The sequence below is a fragment of the Podarcis tiliguerta genome, assembly GCF_965153285.1.
Source record: "Podarcis tiliguerta genome assembly, chromosome: 11".
Classification (NCBI taxonomy): Eukaryota; Metazoa; Chordata; class Lepidosauria; order Squamata; family Lacertidae; genus Podarcis; species Podarcis tiliguerta.
In genome coordinates, this window is record NC_139544.1 from 48,864,132 (window position 1) to 48,882,959 (window position 18,828).

General features: G+C 42.7%; 1 protein-coding gene across 25 annotated transcripts in view; it reads right to left on the minus strand.

Annotated features, from left to right (window-relative positions):
• Nucleotides 1-18,828, minus strand: part of NEDD4L (NEDD4 like E3 ubiquitin protein ligase) — a 255,657-nt gene that overhangs the window by 50,983 nt on the left and 185,846 nt on the right. For all 25 annotated transcript variants that reach the window (XM_083402672.1, XM_083402667.1, XM_083402666.1 and 22 more), the window contains 4 exons: nucleotides 9,217-9,278; nucleotides 8,941-9,040; nucleotides 6,102-6,268; nucleotides 857-995 (listed from right to left, as the gene is read on the minus strand). In XM_083402672.1, the coding sequence (XP_083258798.1) occupies nucleotides 857-995; nucleotides 6,102-6,268; nucleotides 8,941-9,040; nucleotides 9,217-9,278 (468 nt within the window). The remainder of the gene's footprint in view (nucleotides 1-856; nucleotides 996-6,101; nucleotides 6,269-8,940; nucleotides 9,041-9,216; nucleotides 9,279-18,828) is intronic.

Here is an 18,828-nt window from a genome sequence, read left to right on the forward strand (position 1 = left end):
TGATGTCATTTTTTTTTTTTTTAATGGCAAGCATTATAAACAATGTTTAATTAAAGTAAACTTCCACTCAGCAAAAGTGGTGATAGTTTTCTCAGTTGTGCCTCCACCACCCTCTCTTTCCATCTTCTACACTAAACTATTGGCTAAATGAATATTTGACAGTTGGTGGGTGTTGGTGGAAGACGTGGGACATTTAAGGTGCCTTCTGGACCAAATTAAGACAATAAAACCACAATCTGCCATTGTGAATCCTCTGGATATTTACCAAGAAGCAAATCCCAGCAAGTTCAATAGGGCTTACACCACCACAGTAAACGTACAGAGGATTTAAATCAACATTAAAGATGTAAACACACATGCACTACGCATACCAGCTTTTCTCACCCTCGGGTCCCCAGATGTTGTTGGACTACAACTCTCATCACCCCTAGCTAGCCAGACCAAGGCTGAGAAAGACTGGCCTATACCAGGCATAGGCAAACTCGGCCCTCCAGATGTTTTGGGACTACAACTCCTATGATCCCTAGCTAACAGCACCAGTTGTCAGGGATGATGGGAATTGTAGTCCCAAAGCATCTGGAGGGCCGAGTTTGCCTATGCCTGGCCTATACGAACATCCAAGTCTTATTCAGCTGTTCTATTGCTCGGTTGCATTTACTAACTAAGGAAGATCACTGGGGAACAATACTATACTAACAAAGGACAACACAAGGCTTCACACAATGGGGGGAAGGAACTTATGTTTTCCCCTCATAAATCTCCCACACTGTACCTTTCTAATCTTGCCTTTAGCACACATTCTGTAAAATCACGTAGAGCATCAAACTGAAAAGCCAGTTTTAAGTCCTGCATGTACCTCAGGTGCCTCTCCACCCTCCAAGGGCGGTACTTCTGGGTCCAAATCCTCGCTAATGTGCCTCCTGGATCGAAACCTCCGGTGAGCCGCCTCTTGGTTTATTTGCCTGATGTTGTTGTCGGATTCGGAAGCCACATCCCTGAAATGTTAGGTTGACAAAAGAGTAATGAGTTAGGTCGGAGGAGGCGGCAAGTATGAGCACTGTAAGTGGCAGCACACCTAAATTAGCACCAAATTTAAAAGCAACATTTCGGGACCTATAAAGTCCACTCTATCACAGCTAGTGATGAATCCCTAGGTCTCTTGCAAGCCAGATTAAAGTGAGATCATTCTGTACTCCAAAGCAAATAAAGCCTGCAGCCAGTCTCAAGAAGTCAACTTCATTAAGGGCAAATTTCAGTTCTTGCAGTAGGAACAGAGTCCAGCCTGAAGCATGTTCGGTATTTAAAGCACAGTACATTACTGGGTAGAGACGCGGGTGGCGCTGTGGGTTAAACCACAGAGCCTAGGACTTGCTGATCAGAAGGTCGGTGGTTCGAATCCCTGTGACGGGGTGAGCTCCCGTTGCTTGGTCCCTGCTCCTGCCAACCTAGCAGTTCGAAAGCACCTCAAAGTGCAATTAGATAAATAGGTACCGCTCCGGTGGGAAGGTAAACGGCATTTCCGTGCGCTGCTCTGGTTTGCCAGAAGTGGCTTAGTCATGCTGGCCACATGACCCGGAAGCTGTACGCCAGCTCCCTCGGCCAATAAAGCAAGATGAGCGCCGCAACCCCAGATTTGGCCACGACTGGACCTAATGGTCAGGGGTCCCTTGACCTTTACTTTATGTTAAAAGTATTGATCTTTGAGAGAGGAGACTCCACTACCAAGCATACTCTGTAGAACAGCTTTACCACTTCATATCAAGAAGCATAAAATTCCAACACTCTTGTTCATATTCAGAAAACAAAACTCTTTTGAGTTTCATAAATCAACTTTCCCATCTTATCGAAAAACAGAGCTGGTGTTTCAACAATCTGATTATCAAAATAAGTCATCAAAATAAGGATTACTTGCAGCGTCAAAAGACAATGCAACAAGGGAGGTTGGAGCTAGAGAGTACATGACCGAAATTACGGCTATAAATCCAAAGGAAAAACAAACATCCAACTTGCAATATTTATGTCACAGTGGAAAGAAAACGTAGCTGCTTGTCAAAAAGCGAAATGCAACTGGATGTTAAACTAATGCCTGGTGTCAGTACAGCTGATACCCCGCCATTCAATTATGCATGGCATTTGAAGTTAAGCTTTTCATATTTTTAGAAGGGTAATTCTAAGAAACGCTCAAAAAAATTCTCAGCGGTGAACATGAAAAGCACTCCCATCACCAAGGTAAGAAGATTACATAAATTACATGTGTATATAATTCAGTGAAACACTGGGGGTGGGGGGAGAACTAACTGTGACATCGCTTAAGCTTAATGAGACCATTTTGTTTTCCACGTCTGGTAAAAAAATACTCCGACCAGGGGGTGCCAACCTTTTAAGGGCTGTAGGGACATTTGGATATTTGAGCAGGTGTTCAGCCTGCCATCTCCTTGAGTCCCTTCTCTTCCCCCCTGCCCTGGATTTCTGCTCACCCACCTAAAGAGAAAAGGCAGGAGCAAGGACACTTCCCCAAGGGATGTGCATGAAACCCAGATCCAGTAAAATTACATAAATTCCAAGGCTTAGCTTAAGCTGAAAGAGCATCACTCTTTCAACTTCCTGCTTCAGCTCTACATAATTAACAAGGGTGAAAAGGGTATAAACCAGGAGTCAGCAAACTTTTCCAAACCTTGTGGGTTTCAAACCTTGTGGGGGGCCGGACTGTATGGGGGGGGAGAACAAATTCCTATGCCCCACAAATAACCCAGAGATGCATTTTAAATAAAAGCATATATTCTACTCATGTAAAAACACAGGGCAGGCCCCACAAATAACCCAAAGATGCATTTTAAATAAAAGCACACATTCTACTCATGTAAAAACACACTGATTCCCAGACCACCCGTGGGCCAGATTTAGAAGGTGATTGGGCCGGATCCAGCCCCCAGGCCTTAGTTTGCCTGCCCATGGTATAAACCAACCTCACTACTGCAAGACCAAGGGGGGTAGTAATTTGGGGAGGGGCTCAGAAGCTTCATGAGCACCACAGGAAGACCTCAAGGGCTCCACTGAGCTCACGGCCACAAACAGATAACTGCAAAGTTTTGAATAAGAACGGATTTTTATTTTTTTTAATGAGAATGGAAGGAGTAAGAAATAAGCAGAATACAGGAAAAAACAAATACAAATTTCCATCTAGCTAACTTAAGCTGAACGAGTTTCTCATTTGCATGCCGGAACTGCATTTGTTTGCAAGATGTTAGGTCAAATATCAAATTATTACGAGATTGGTCTATTTTCATCTTGGTGACAAGGAGGATAGACAATTGACTCCTTGATGGAACCAAATCAATGGGAAGGGGACATGGGAAAGGGCAATTATGGAGATGAGTGTTTATTGCTGTTGGTCAGGTAGGAGAGGGAGACTCACAGTTATTTCCTTCTGACCAGGGCTAAATAGATTTTAGCATCTAAAACTTCATTATGGTGGATTAATGGGAAGCAAAGGAAATACATGCTGGACTAGTCGTGGGGAAATGAGAGTCCTTGGTTCAGTTAGAGAGACCTTTTTTAAAAGACTGGCACAGAATGTCGTGCCAGTGATATCATTCCCCTTTATCCAATAAATCAAACAATATTGATACACATACACATGAAATGCCTCCAAGCAAATTACAACAGAGCTACTCTGCTCTCTAAATGGATGGTAAACTTGCGAAAATCAGCATCAACTGCTGAGACTCTAATCAAAAATGTCTTTGTACAATGGAGGAAACTCCCACACAGGGGAAATGTCAGATAATGAGATGTGATAAATCCTGCTGTATAAACATAACTACAGGAGAAAAACGTCCCCATGTCCTGAAGGGACCATCTCTTCATTCTTCAATTTCACAGTGCTGAAAAACTTTGGAAGACTAATCAGCAGAGTGAAGCATTGAACAAGCTAGGCAGGCTGTATTGCATGGAATTACCGTATTTTTTGCTCCATAAGACACACTTTTTTCTTCTTAAAAAGTCAGGGGAAATGTCTGTGCGTCTTATGGAGCGAATGCGTGGTCCCTGGGGCCGAATTGCCCAGGGGCAAAAAGCAGATCATGGTTTTGGTTTGTTTTTTTGAAAGAGGGAAGTGGGTGTTGAAACAAAGCCGCTGATCGTTTGCCGATCGAGGAGAGAGATAAGGGATGCTAGAGATAAAGGAGGCTGCCTGGAAGGGGGGGAGGTAAAGACAGGAAACATGCAAAGGGGGAAAACAGGAAGACTAAAGCAATAAGGAGAGAAATTAAAAGAAAAGGAGGTGCAAAAACTGCTCCAGCTAAGGAAAAGACACTAAGGCAAACAAGAGGGAAGGGAGTGTTGAAAGGAAACAGCTGATCGGTGGGATCAGAAGAGAGATAAGGGATGAGATAAGGGATGTTAGCGGAGGCTGCCTGGGAGGGGGGAGGTAAGAGCCCATGGATCCTCAGGATTTTTGCATTGGGTCACCCCAAATTCACCATCAGATCACGTCTGTGGCCACAGCATGCACCACAAAATCATACATCCACTGTTTCGTTCAGAATATTTTTTTTCTTGTTTTCCTCCTCTAAAAACTAGGTGCATCTCATGGTCAGGTGCGTCTTATGGAGCGAAAAATACGGTAACTTGAAATGCTGAGAGGGGACCTCAAGATACAGCAGGCTTTAAGCTAAAGATGTGTGCCTTACATGTCAATCCCACACATGTCTACTCTGAAGTAAGCCCCATGAAGCTCAGTGTACACAGGACTGCAGCCTAAAGAGACTCAGCAATGTTCATGATAGGCTCTGGTTCAAAATAATGAAACAAACCTGCAGTCTAGAAGGCTTGCGCAACAGGGCTTCCCCCCATTGGCTTTCCAGTGTCCCTTAAAATCAGCTTGGGGGTGGTGTCTGAGAACCCCAAAAATGGTTACAGGGAGAGAACAGAGGGGACTGCGGTGTTCACCCCAGCACTGCTAGATTCCACCCAGTAAATGTAAAGGTCTCCGATTTAAGTCTATTTATATTGTAGATATGCTATGTGGCAGCTGCATTGATTTCCAATAGGACTCATTTCTAAATAGTGTTTTAAATCACACAGTTTTAGACCACTAGAGTCAACAGGATTAACAATCCAATTCTACGTATCCTTACTCAGAAGTAAAACCCACTGGTGGAAAACTGGATTTAATCTTTAAACGTGTTTGGGATTGCAGCCAGTGCATCAGATTAAGCCTTAATAATTGTGTGAAAACTGAGCAGTGAATTAGGTTCATGAAGGTGAAGCGGGAATAATGGAAGAGGCAATCCCCAGTACAAATAAAGCTGGTGTGAAAAGGCAACAGCAAAATAACATTCATTATAGTAGGTCAAACAATACATTAACTTAGACTTTTACTGTAATATTTTTTAAAAAATCAAGCATAAGCCAATATAGTTGGATTCTTTTTCTCTGTAAACTAACCCTAAGACATATCCTAATGGCAAATCTAAGCACTCTGGTTCAAAAAAACCCACACTTAAAAATTTAGAAAAATCTGAAAGAGTCACCTTGTTATTCTGTTGCAACAGAACCATCAAGCAGAGCTATATTAGGTGCACCAGGAGGTTTTGTAAACAACTGCCCCTTTTATCAAATATACAAGTACTTTAATTTTATCACCACAAAGGCTGATTTTGGACGATCACATTTTGGATTGATGAACTGATATATGAACTAGCCTTTTGCCTATGCATGCAGCCCTTTGTAGAGTGAGCAATCAAACCAGTACGTCTCTAAGTAACCATAGTTTCCTGTTTCATCTGCACCGAGAAACTATGGTTACCAGTTTTAAAACAAGCTAGGGTCAGGTTTCATTTTTCTTTCAAAAAGAGAGGAGAATTATCTGCATCTACGGGCAAAAGAGTTGTTCATATATTGACTTATTAAACTTCCAACCTGGGTCACTGTAAAATAATGACTATTTCTAATGACCTGGAATTTTAAATTTTCTATGCAAGCAGTGACTGAAATTATTAACTTCCTTTAGAAAGCCGTTTGGGTTGCTGACCATCAGTACATCTTGCGGTGCTCAATATCATAAGTTAATTACACGCTGCATGAAGGCATGCACTTACATTAAACTTGGCCGGTGCCACTGCGTTGTCCTGTTGTTATGGTTGACGTAGTAGGTACGCCCCAGGTTGTCCACTTTTTCTTCCCATCCAGGAGGTAAGGGAGGTGGCGGTAACTCCTCTTGGCGTTGAGATGGAGAATCATTGGAGTCCACCACTTCCCAGCCATGCTTTGAAGGGGGGGAGGGAGTGGAAAATGCAAATTAATTTGAAAAAAACCGATTCAAGTGTATGCAGTTTTCTAGCATGACAGAAGAGAAGAAACAGGGCTTTCAGTAGTCAAAATTTCACATAATATAGTAGCAGCAAAACATGCTGCATGGTAGCACTGACAAAGCAAGCATTTGTTTACGGTAAGCTGTTCTCCCAATGCACTCAACAAGGACTCACTCCATCCCTCCAAATAACGTATTTTTTTCTATAAGACGCACCTTTTCCCTCCTAAAAGGTAAGGGGAAATGTGTGTGCGTCTTTTGGAGCGAATGCAGGCTGTGCGGCTATCCCAGAAGCCGGAACAGCGAGAGGGATCGCTGCGCAGTGCTCCCTCTTGCTGTTCTAGCTTCTGGCTTAGCCCCTCAGTCCCTTTCCCCACCTCCAAGAAAAGCCCCCAAGAGCCACGCTCCCTTTAAAGAGCCACACGGAGTGTGTGTGTGGCTCTTCGGGGCTTTTCCCTGAGGAGGGAGAAGGGCAGCCCATCAGTGACGGGCTGCACTTCTCCTTCCTTGGGGAAAAGCCTGCAAGCGCCACACACACGCTCCATGTGGCTCGTGAAAGGGAGCACTGAGCAGAGCCTGGGATGCATACAGGCTCTGCTCAGCACTCCCTTTAAAGAATTTTTTTTTTCTTGCATTCCCCCTCTAAAAACTAGGTGCGTCTTATGGTCAGGTGTGTCTTATGGAGTGAAAAATATGGTATCGTGTTTCCATGAAAGCCCGACTGAGGAGCATCACCTTCAAATAAAGATCTAAAGAATGGGGGAGAATATGTTGAGCAGGATGGCGTAGGGCTTTAGGAGCAGATGGCGTAGGGCTTTAAAAGGAATCACCTGTACAGTGGTACCTTGGTTGTCGAATGGCTTGGCTCTTGAACAAATCTGCTACAGAACGTCGGAAACCCAGAAGCAAGTGTTCCGGTTTGCGAACGTTTTTTTGGAAGCTGAACTTCCAACGCAACTTCCAATTGAGTGCAGGAAGTTCCTGCAGCCAATCGGAAGCCGCAACTTGATTTTTGAACGGTTCCAGGAGTTGAACTCCTGGAACGGATTAAGTTCGACAACCAAGGTACCACTGCACTTTGAACTGGACAAAGAAGCATATAGACAGTTATAGCGCAGATGGGGAAGAAAGGTGGCATTTTTATACAGGGGCCATTTCTCAAGAAAAGAGGCAGGATGCAACATCCTGAACTAGCCCCCATCTCCTAACCACCTTCAAAAGTCAGTCTTACAGAAAGCACACCTCACTAGTGAAATCTAAATGGTGGAAAAAGCATGGTTGAGGCTGATTCCCGCTCCCGCGATTTAGCGAAAACACAAAGCACTTCTTTCCTTGATAAACTTTGGAGAGTAAGAGAGTTATTTTAGTTTGCCCAATATTGCTGGAATTTTGCTGCAAAGAATTTTGCTCTGTTCTGCAATGTGACATAGCAAAATGGGAAGAAATTCTATGCTTGCTTCGTAACCCAGAATTGGCATTTATTCAATTAGGACTGAAAACAATGCTTCGTCCTCGAGGTCATCACTAGGAACAAAGGCTGAAATGGCTCGTATCTGATTCACTCATATCATGAAAAGATACAATTTCAATAGAAAGCTGTTCCAGCTCTCATGGCTGATTCATAAAACACTTTGGATGTGTTAACAGCGTGGGCTCTTTGGCTTGTGACAAATGACAAACTTACAAGTAACATCCACCCTAATGCAATACCACCCACTCAAGCCACAGGTCACCAGCGCTGCAGCAATGTTTGAAGAAAGCAGTTGCATTGTAAGCTGCGATTGAAGTAGCATAATTGAGTAGTCAGATGAAAGCTTTTCCTGCAGATTTTTGTTCTCCCTGCCGTAGCAATCCACGTCATATTCTGCTGAAAGGATCCCATGAACTTGATGCTTCACTCCTGAAACTATCTCTCTTGCCCACACCTGCGGAATCGCTCTGTTTATGCATTTCAGCGTTTATATTGAAAATTTATATGCTGCACCACCAGGTCGTGTTCCCAGGGCCGCTCAGAATCATACTTAAAAATGTAAGCACGTAATGATAAGATAGAACCAATAGTAAAAAGAAGAAGAACAGAAATCGCAGCAAAGATTTAGCAGAGCATCATGTATTAGCTCTTAGAAACAAAATCTAGATATGAGGAAATTCTGTTCATCTTCTTCAAGGGACAAAGTGCTTGATAGAATATGGTGTCTCCCTTCTTTCTTGCAGAACTTGCAGATTATAACGATTTTCCATTACTGAAATTGAGCTTGGCCATCAAAGTTCATTTTTGTTAATAGCTGCAGAATCTGGCTGCTGTGCTGTAGACGGGAGCCTGAGTTGAATAACAAAACAAACTTGGCTCAGCTATCTGAATCTGGAGTAGCTGAGGTCCTCACTATTGTACTGAAACTTTGACCTAAGCCCAGTGCTAATGTTTTTACACAACTGTAAGCTTTCGGTGTTTTATGGATCTGAAAGTCGCTGCGGAACTTTTTGTGTGGAAAGTGACAATTAAATGAAAGAAATAATAACAAGAATACCTTTTAGCAATATGATCAGTAAAGCAGAATGTCTATCAGATATGCAACACTTACAGAGAAATAAAGAAATTTGGAAACCTCGTATTTAAAGCAGTTTACCTCAGAATCCTCCCTCTGATCACCATCTTCTTCTTGCCCTCCGTTTTTTGGCATATATGCCATCTTCAGCCTCAGAAATCCCTTTACTCGAGATTTGTGACTACAGAGGAAATAGTAAAAAAGGAGGGATAAATAATGTCCTGTTGAACTTGAAAAGCACTTAGTTTTAGCTATCTATCAATCTGCGCATAAACTGAAAATTACACAGTACACATATTATGTCTTTACTATTCTTCTGTTATATTATTCATCTGTAATATATGTCCATATTCTCACCTTCTTGGCCTGAGGAGGAAATCTTTAAAAGTATACGGCCTTTCCATGGTTGGGTCTTCAGTCTATTGGGACAAAAATCAAATCATTAATGCTCACGAGCACATGAGTGCAGGCTCTAGTGAAATGTAAACAGGAGACCTACACAAAATTACATTATTCCAAAGAACTCTGCCGCTCTTGCAACCATTGTGTATTGTCAGCTGAGCATTTCCACCAGGTGTCGCTCTCAACACCGCTAATAGCTCAGCCCAACAATCAATGCTGTGGAAGTAGAAGTAGTTACAGATGCACAAAGTTGTTTACTACTAATCTCAATGAAGCAATGGTCCAAGTCACAAGCAGAGGCCTGTTTTCCAATCACCAACTTTGAGAACGCACATTGCAAAGTGCCAAGAAGCACGATAACTGCGACAACTGAAGGCGCTGAGAACGACACGCACAATTTTTTTTTGGTTTAGCAGTCAGAGCTAGCTCCTACGTCTCAGATAGTCCACATGGCTTGTTCTATGAGACATTCCACAAACCAAAAAGATGAGGTTTCCATGGGTATTTACTGTCAACACTTTCCCCCACCTAGCCCTACCATAAGCTTATGTTCCAAAAGAAGCGGTCACATCATTTTCTCAAATCGTCAACAGTCCTGGAATTAAAATGGCAGACTTGAATTCCTAGATGTCTCCATCTATCAGAATCAAGGTAACGTGGAGCAATAACCAAATTTGCTAAGGATAGTCTGCATACATATCTTATTTATATGGGATGACAACTATAGATTTTATAAAGGAGTCATATCGGTCAGAATCAAGATAATCTGGAGCCATAACCAAATTTGTCGAGGAAATTTTGCAGACTTTTCTTATTCATCTAGGGTGACAGTTATAGATTTGATAAAACAGTTGTATTAAATAACTACACAGAAGGACCAAGCTAAGTATTTGATAGTGTGGGTTTTTGCATTAAAAACTGCCCTCTCGGAACTTGTCATTGAAAATACAGGATTTTTTTAAAGAGTTGCATTAATGGAAACAGTTCCCCTCCTCAGAAATATCAAGTTCTTGTGCAAGCATTAAATGGACAATTTCTGAAGGGGAAAGAAAACATATTAGCGCTAAGCATGCACTGCAACAGGGGTCAGAATTTCATTGTGGAGTTGCTAACAAAATGCTAAAGGTCTTAATGTGCTATGTAAAATGTGCTATGACCAAGATAAAAGATACCCCCACAATCTTAGTGTTTGTGCAGCTGAAGCACAGAGAATTTGGGCCGGTCCTAGAATGCAGGCTTTTCCTCGGTTGAAAAAAAAAACACACCTTCAGATTACCATTTTTAAAATTAACTATTAATTAATCTTACAACCTTGATATGAACTTTTATATTGTTTAACTGGAAACAAAGATTTTCTTCTCAGCAACATAGCATCTTAATTTGTACTTGTCTGGTGATTTCTATTTATGAACATGCAAATGACAATGGCCCTACTTAGGTGGCAGGGAATGGGAACTGCAATGAGAGTCTGCCTTGAACCCTGGCCCCAAACATCCCTGAGCACACCGACTAGACTACAGTCAATCTCCAGTTGAGAGGCCAGGTCTGAAGGGAGATTCTACGTGTTGGTGCTATTCAAAGTGTTGGTGCTGACCTTTAAAGCCCTAAACGGCCTCGGTCCAGTATACCTGAAGGAGCGTCTCCACCTCCCATCATTCTACCCAGACACTGAGGTCCAGCGCCGAGGGCCTTTTTGCGGTTCCTTCGCTGCAAGAAGCCAAGTTACAGGGAACCAGGCAGAGGGCCTTCTCGGTAGTGGCACCCACCCTGTGGAACACCCTCCCACCAGATGTCAAAGAGAACAACTACCAGACTTTTAGAAGACACCTGAAGCAGCCCTGTTTAATGAAGCTTTTAATGTTTAATAGACGATTGTATTCTAATATTCTGTTGGAAGCTGCCCAGAGTGGCTGGGGAAACCCAGCCAGATGGGTGGGGTATAAATAAATTATTATTATTATTATTCACATTTAGCTGAGTGTGTTAAAAACCCTACTTGTACACAGGTACCCTGTCTTATCTAAGTGCATTTGCCATGGGCACCCAAGTGCTTTAGCATTAGAACTCAAAGATGCGATCCTTAAAACTGATATGACTCTTCATGTTCCTTCAGTATCTCACCATAGAAAACACATTCAAATACAAATCAATAGATATTTAGGAGAGAGATGTGATGATGGTCTACAAGACTATTCCTCAGAACAGGATGCTGGTGGAACATCTCATTTTCAGTACTTGGTATTTCCAGACAGGTCTGGGGAAATTAAGACCCTGGAGAGTTGCTGCCAGCCAGTGTAGGAAGATGGAGAAGTGGAATGATTCAGTGTAAAATATGAGGATCGTAATACTGATCTTACAGTGTTATAGTAAAGGTTATACATGAAAGATAATGCAGGCGAAGCACCTTGGGAAGTCTGGGAAAGCATTTTGTCGTCATTATTGATAATCATGGCTTAAAATGGGGCTTGCTGAGCCAAAAAGAAAATTCTAATTTGGCTTGTTTAGAAGAAGAAGAAGAAGAGGAGGAGTTTGGATTTGATATCCTGCTTTATCACTACCCTAAGGAGTCTCAAAGCGGCTAACATTCTCCTTTCCCTTCCTCCCCCACAACAAACACTCTGTGAGGTGAGTGGGGCTGAGAGACTTCAGAGAAGTGTGACTGGCCCAAGGTCACCCAGCAGCTGCATGTGGAGGAGCGGGGAAGCGAACCCGGTTCACCCAGATTACGAGACTCTTAACCACTACACCACACTGGCTCTTTAAAGAACAAAACAGCAACTGACGTATATCAATACATGATCATGTATCAATACATGATAATGGCAAATTCACACCTATATGACTGCCAGCTTCTGGACTACATACGAAAATCTAGAACAGCGAATCTGTTTAATAAAGGGAAATAATGTTTGGCAGACCATCAAGAGTCATAAGAAAGCGGGTGTGTGTGTGTGTGTGTTGAAGGGTGAGCTAGGTAGAAAGAGAAATATGTTTCCTGTAAAATGTATTCCCTTTTTTTCCTAAGCCAACAACGTCTCTCACAAGGTTGTTGCAAGAATAAATGAGATAAGTGTTATAATGCACTTTGTACATTTAACAGAAATGATTAATTATAGTAATAAAATGGTGTGTGCTGATTGAGGATATTGGAAGGCTTCCAACTACACTGTAAATTTTTAATGCAGATACTTAACCCAAGAATGAAACTGCTCAGACATTTCTTTAAAACCTGCATTATGAGAGCAAATGGACTAGAACAGCTGCACTGAAGACGTATTAAAATCCCAGACGAAAATGAACTTGCTGCATTCAGGACTCCAGGCACAGCAGCAGAAACTGTGAAAATACAGTCTGGGATTGTTCTTCATCTCCACTTGCTGCTAGATGGGGGAACCCTTTGAAAGACCTGGACTCTGGCCTGATCTGACACTGCGGTTGTCTGCTACAGATTTTTCTATCAAAGCACCGAGCAGCTGATTCCAGCCCAAAGGAGAATAATACGATAGAACCATTACAGAATAAGATGGTTTGCCTAGGAAGAAAAATGTCACCCAAATTTGCACGCTCGCATATTATGTGCGGAGATCAGAACACAATATTTCTTCTGCCACACAGACCCTAGCTAGTACTAGCCTGAACACGTCTGCCAATATATGTATCCACTCTGGGAATGCCCATTTGCCTACACGGAAACCTTTGAGGGAATTTCTGCAAATGGATCTAAGCAAGCACATTTTACATGAGTAACAAAGCCTTGTAAACTGGAACCCAACAGAGAAATACTTGTTACGGGGAAAAAATGGGAATGAGATTTTTCCTTGCCTCATGGACAGTCGGAGGCTACCAACCTCTTAGGGAACGCTAACTCAAAGGTAAACAGTAGCATCCCAAGAAAAGCAGCTGAGAAAACTCAAAACAGCAAGCTCCCTTCTTGCACAACAGCTGCCTGGCAGCCCCAAGGAGTGAAAAGCCTCCATCTATTCTGCTATTTATTAATCCTAATCAACATTCAGTTCATGCCAGCAGCCAGGCATATGCAGCCAGACGCGCAGAGCTACATCAATTTGTATGATCTTGCAGAAAGGAAGACGTCTTTACAAGCCCGCAGTGGTCGTGTCCACACAAAATGCTAAACCATGGTCTAGTGCAAGGGTAGATAAATATTTCTGCTTTGCCCCTGAGGGCTGTAAGGAACAGTGTGTAGGGTGATCAGGGGTTACATGCCAGGGGGTATAGCCAAAATTCTCTCTCTAACACACCCATCCCTCTAACAGAGCTGTGAGAAGAATTCAATTTCGCTTTTATTGAATTAAGTGTTACTGAGTATTATGTTCAAACCGAGGATCCTAGCTTAAAACAGATTCCGATGAAATGAATAAACCAGATTCATAGCCCATGGTTTAAAGCTGACATTTTACTCACCCATGTCTGCGGTACAGGAAACAGATAAGTATAGACAAAGTAAGCAGAATTAAATTCCTGGCTGCGGTATTAGTAATATGTATTACCACAGTACTATTACATGTTTGGCTTTCTTCCTTTTAATAGAATAATGTTATCTCAAAGAGTCTCATTTGCCTAAAATCCTTAAGCTGCAACCTCTGATGTGTGGTATAACATTTTCCACAAGCTTCTTCACTGCTGTATTTTTCTGCACAAAATTTCCTTTATTTTTTAAAAAAAGAAATGCATTGTTTGCTAACAGTAACATAATGGGTAGATACAATGCAAGCAAAATTGGGAAACTTGCATTGCAAAACAGTCAAATCTAAAATGAAAGGCGTACGCTATTTTCAGCCGGCCGGCCCTGTGAATGCCGTGTATTTATGAACACAGCTCTTCAAATCTGCTAATGTTATCTTGTTAACAGTTTTCAGTGCCTCCGTTTTCTTTCTCTCAACAAGGTTATTACAACAGTTGAGTTGTCAAATCTAAAAATGCTTACAAATATTCTACTAAAAGCAATTTCCAGCGAAAACTTTGCATTTGCATGAATACTATGTTTATTAGGGGATATCGCTCTTGCTTGCTGCCCACCTACCCACTACCTTCAACCAACCCTTTACAACTCGGCAAAAAAATCCTCCCCTTACAGCTTTGCCCCCCAAACCCTCTCCACTCTTTCTGTACAGCTTGCCCCCTCAAAACTATCCCTATCTCCTTACAAACTCATCCGACAACCACCCGCCCGCCACCACCCATCCCTGTGCTTGCTCTGTTGCTGCCGCAGAAGCGAGTTCCTCTCTGCCAAGTGAAGTAAGTTTGCTTTTTTAAATACAGGCCTTCTTCTCTTAGCAGCAGGGGGCAAACGAAGGGGAGAAAGACTTTCTCACTTTCATTCCCTTCCCCTGTAGCCATTTGTGGCAGTGGGGTTGTGCGAAGGCCTACCTGGGCTGGCCACTTGCCCACTCACTCGACCTACTTGCTGCGAGATTCTTGAGCGGGGGTCAGCAAACTTTTTCAGCAGGGGGCCGGTCCACTGTCCCTCAGACCTTGTGGGGGGCCGGACTATATTTTTTGGGGGGAAATATATGAACGAATTCCTATGCCCCACAAAAAACACAGAGATGCATTTTAAATAAAAGGACACATTCTACTCATGTAAAAACACACTGATTCCTGGACCATCTGTGGGCCGGATTTAGAAGGTGATTGGGCCGAATCCGGCCCCTGGGCCTTAGTTTGCCTACCCATGTTCTTGAGCTACGCTCGCCATTTTAACTTGTCTGCCCACTCGGTCGTCAATGTGGTGACAGACAAGCACCAAGTACACAGTATGGAGAGAAATGACATAAAGTTCTGCTTTTATGATCCCCATCGCATCACATGTTTCAGTTAAGGTACTCTGGGCATGAAAAACAACAACACATATTTAACAGCATGTAGAATTGACAGCACATGCTTTTTTCAGTGTTGCTTAGCTGAGTCAAAATAACATGCTAACTCAAAACTGGGGGGGGGGGGGGAGAATTAAGCGCACTGGAAGTTTTTTGTCAGAAAACTCACACCACGTGCTCATTTATGGATGCGTAAATGGATACTGCACAGCTGTTAGCCATTAACACCCCCCCTCAAAAATTCTATATAATATTCAGTTACGCCCCACTGCAGTGGTTGCACTTTGAAGCTGTGTGGCTCCCAGGACTGTGGGGAGCTGTGTGGACATTTATAGGTATGGATGCAGAGAAGAAAATCAGTTGCTGTGCTCTGTCTTTTTAGTATCCATTTTCTACCTGTGAATTGGTATTTCTGGAGGAAGAAGGATTTCTACTGCTTCCTGTCAAGTTAACAGCATGACCATTTTATCAAATTTATGACGGTCCCCTCTTCCACTGATTCACAACAGGAACCAAGTCATGCAAAAATATATATTTACCCAATTTAGCCTTCAAGAAGCATTCAGCAGCCATTCCACCCAGTTCTCATTCCCAAGCGATATATCCACAGAGCATTTCTACCCACGAGTCTCCTGCAGAGCTAAATATTTAGCTAGCTTTCTTTAAAAGGCCAGCTCGATGTGAAAACCCTTATTTGTCGGGATGAAACACAGCCTGTTTTTCAGTTCTGAACAGTTTTCAGCAATAGTGTTTTCACTGTGCAAAAGGAGAATTTCCATGGAGCAGACAAGTGACTAAAATGTGTTAAGAGTCTCCAAAAGCAGTGCCACTGTCTGACACTGGGAAGATGGGCATTAAAAACATTCTCCTTGTTCTAGGCTTGAATGTTTGCTTGTTAACACATTTTTAATGCTTCCTTATTCTTGGTGAGTGCATCAGTCCAGTCCATAAGAATGTGTCTTGCATATAAAAGAGAACAGAAGATGCAGAGAGGCTGTGAATTCGCTATTTCTGCTCTCTCTAACAATGGTCTAGAACTGGAAGCTTTGCATCATTTTTATTTCAGTGTAATAGATGTGAACTTTGATGTAAGACTATGAAAACAGGTGCAGCAATACAGACCAGGCGTTTCCCTCCTTTCATTTTCCGCAGTAAACTATCATGTAGCTTTACATCTGCACCAAGGTTAACTCTAACTATTTTCACACCAGGGTTTGCAGGTGTTCATCTGCCCATGTTTGAACGCTTGCCTAGAAAGTGCTGCGGCTTCCAGCTACAAAATGGCTATCGTTGGGGGCATGGTGATAACAAAAAATTAGGGACAGTACAGTCATTGCTGCTTCGCCGCTGCCACTCAACAAGTCCTGTATGTTGGTACATCCTGCTGGTTCTGATTGTGGCGACCACAACTGTATTGATCACACACAGAGAGCAATGCCCATACTCTCCAATAACAGGGAGCATTCCCTAGTACCAGACACACCTCAGCCGCTGTCTGTTGCACAGACAGCACATGAACACACTCACCCCAAGCATACAGACCACAGTCATCTCTCTCAGTCACCCATGCCTCTATCCCTCTTTCTGCCCAGGTGCATCTTTCCGAATCACACACACATCCAGAAAAATGCCTCCAAAGAAGGACATACCCTTGAAATAAAACCAATCCTCCCTCAAAATAAAAATTCAAGGGCCACCGTCCAGGTGCCCACAGATTGTCGATCCCTATACTATGGCTTCATATGCCACAGTTTATGAACCTGTCAACAAGCACCACAGATGTGGTTCCCTTCCCCTGTTTACTGGCTTTGGAACAGCGATCCTGGCTTGCATTAAGTCAAGGGCTCCTTGTTGTATCTTTGCATGGATCCAGCACACAACAGGAAGGGGGAGATGGGTGTGTCCATGGCACTATGACACCCACGGACAAATGTCCAAAGACAGCCAGAGGGGTTGCAAACTCTGGTTCAAATATTGGGTTACATCCAAGACGTTGACAAGCTCCATTGAAATCAATGGGATGACAGCTAATAATGACTAAATTCCATTGACTTTGATGGATCTGTTTCTAAGGAGGACTAAGTTTGGATCAAAGCCATAGCTGGCATTAATTAACTGTGGCAGATGCAATGTGGCGACTGTGATCAGCTTGGAGAGATGGTCTCATTAGGTGGTGCTGGGAATTTTCTACTCTGCTCCGTAGTCTTAGGCATATGTGTTTTCAGGTTTCCACCTTGTCCCCTATGCTTTCTAACACCTACAGGAAACCACTGGGGAAAGCCATTTGTACACCGATGAGACAGCTCTTTGATTAAGAGGTTTATAAATATTCTAAATAAATTAGTAAAATTTGGCAGGTTGGACTGAGGTATCAGTAATATGCCGATGCAGCGCTATCTCTGTTTTCTACCTACAAATCGCAGGGAGGCTGTGGAACTGTTGGAACAGGTGTGCATAGGCTGGTTGGGACAGAAACATTACAAGAATTCTGCAACAGGCTTAAGAGATCTATACGTGTGCACTGGCTCATTATAATTTGGTGTTTGCAATAATTGCAATTGCTTTCCCCCCCACGGTATTTTGAACATCTTTTCCCATCAGTGCTTTGGGGTTTCTCGGTGTGTTTTGCAGAAAACTTAGACTAAACACACTTTCTGGAATCTGTTGTTCTCCTGCTCTTAAAGGCAATGTTTTCTGTTACAGGGACTTCTCATTATCAACGACAAAGCACATTCAATGTTGTTATTTTAGGTTTAATTAAAAAAAAAAGACAGAAGCTTTCAACGGGAACCATGTTGCTTTCCTACATATAGCAGCTGCATGGGGGGCTGATGCCACTGACGTAAGATGGAAACAGCTATTTCAAAAGAGCCCTGTGGCATCGCACGTAGTTTTTCCACAAGGAATAGAAAATTGCAAAGAGCTAATTTTTTTTTATGAATCATTTGGAACAGAGTATTACTTCTAACTAGGTCCCAAGTGGTTTAGTTTTAGAGCAGCAGCAGGGAACCTTTCTGAAAAGAACTTTTGTGGTTGTCAACCGGTTTGACAAATGGAGTTAAAACATTAGAGCTTATTAGGAACGTTTAACAAGTTTTCTGCTGGCTGTGCTCTGGTGCAATTCAGGAGAGGACACTAATCTCCGGTTAGTGACAACTCTACCAGGTTGAACGTCTAGCACATTTGTAAAACTCAGCACTAAAAACACAACTGAGATCAATACCAGCAGTAGAATAAGAATTCCTATTACTTAATCTCATGTCGTGATTCTTTTACTCTTTTTATATACAGTGGCACCTTGGAAGTTGAACGGAATCCGTTCTGGAAGTCTGTTTGACTTCCAAAACGTTCAGAAATCAAGGCGTTGCTTCTGATTGGCTGCCAGGAAGCTCCTGCAGCCATTTGGAAGCTGCGGACGTCGCGTTGGACATTTGGGTTCCAAAGAACGTTCGCAAACCGGAACACTCACTTCCGGGTTTGCGGTGAGCCAAAACATTCAACTTGCAAGGCGTTCAGGATCCAAGGTACAACTGTACTCAAGACACTTAAACTCTAAGCTTTTAACCAGTGCTATGTGGGGTTCTTCAAGTGTTTTGGACTGTAACTCCTATTGGTCCCAACTAGCATGGCCAATGGTCATGGGTGAAAGCAGCGGGACAGCAAAACACTGGGGAAGGCTGCTTTAAATGCTAAAGAACTAGGAATATATGGTGGAAGCAAACTGCTGCTA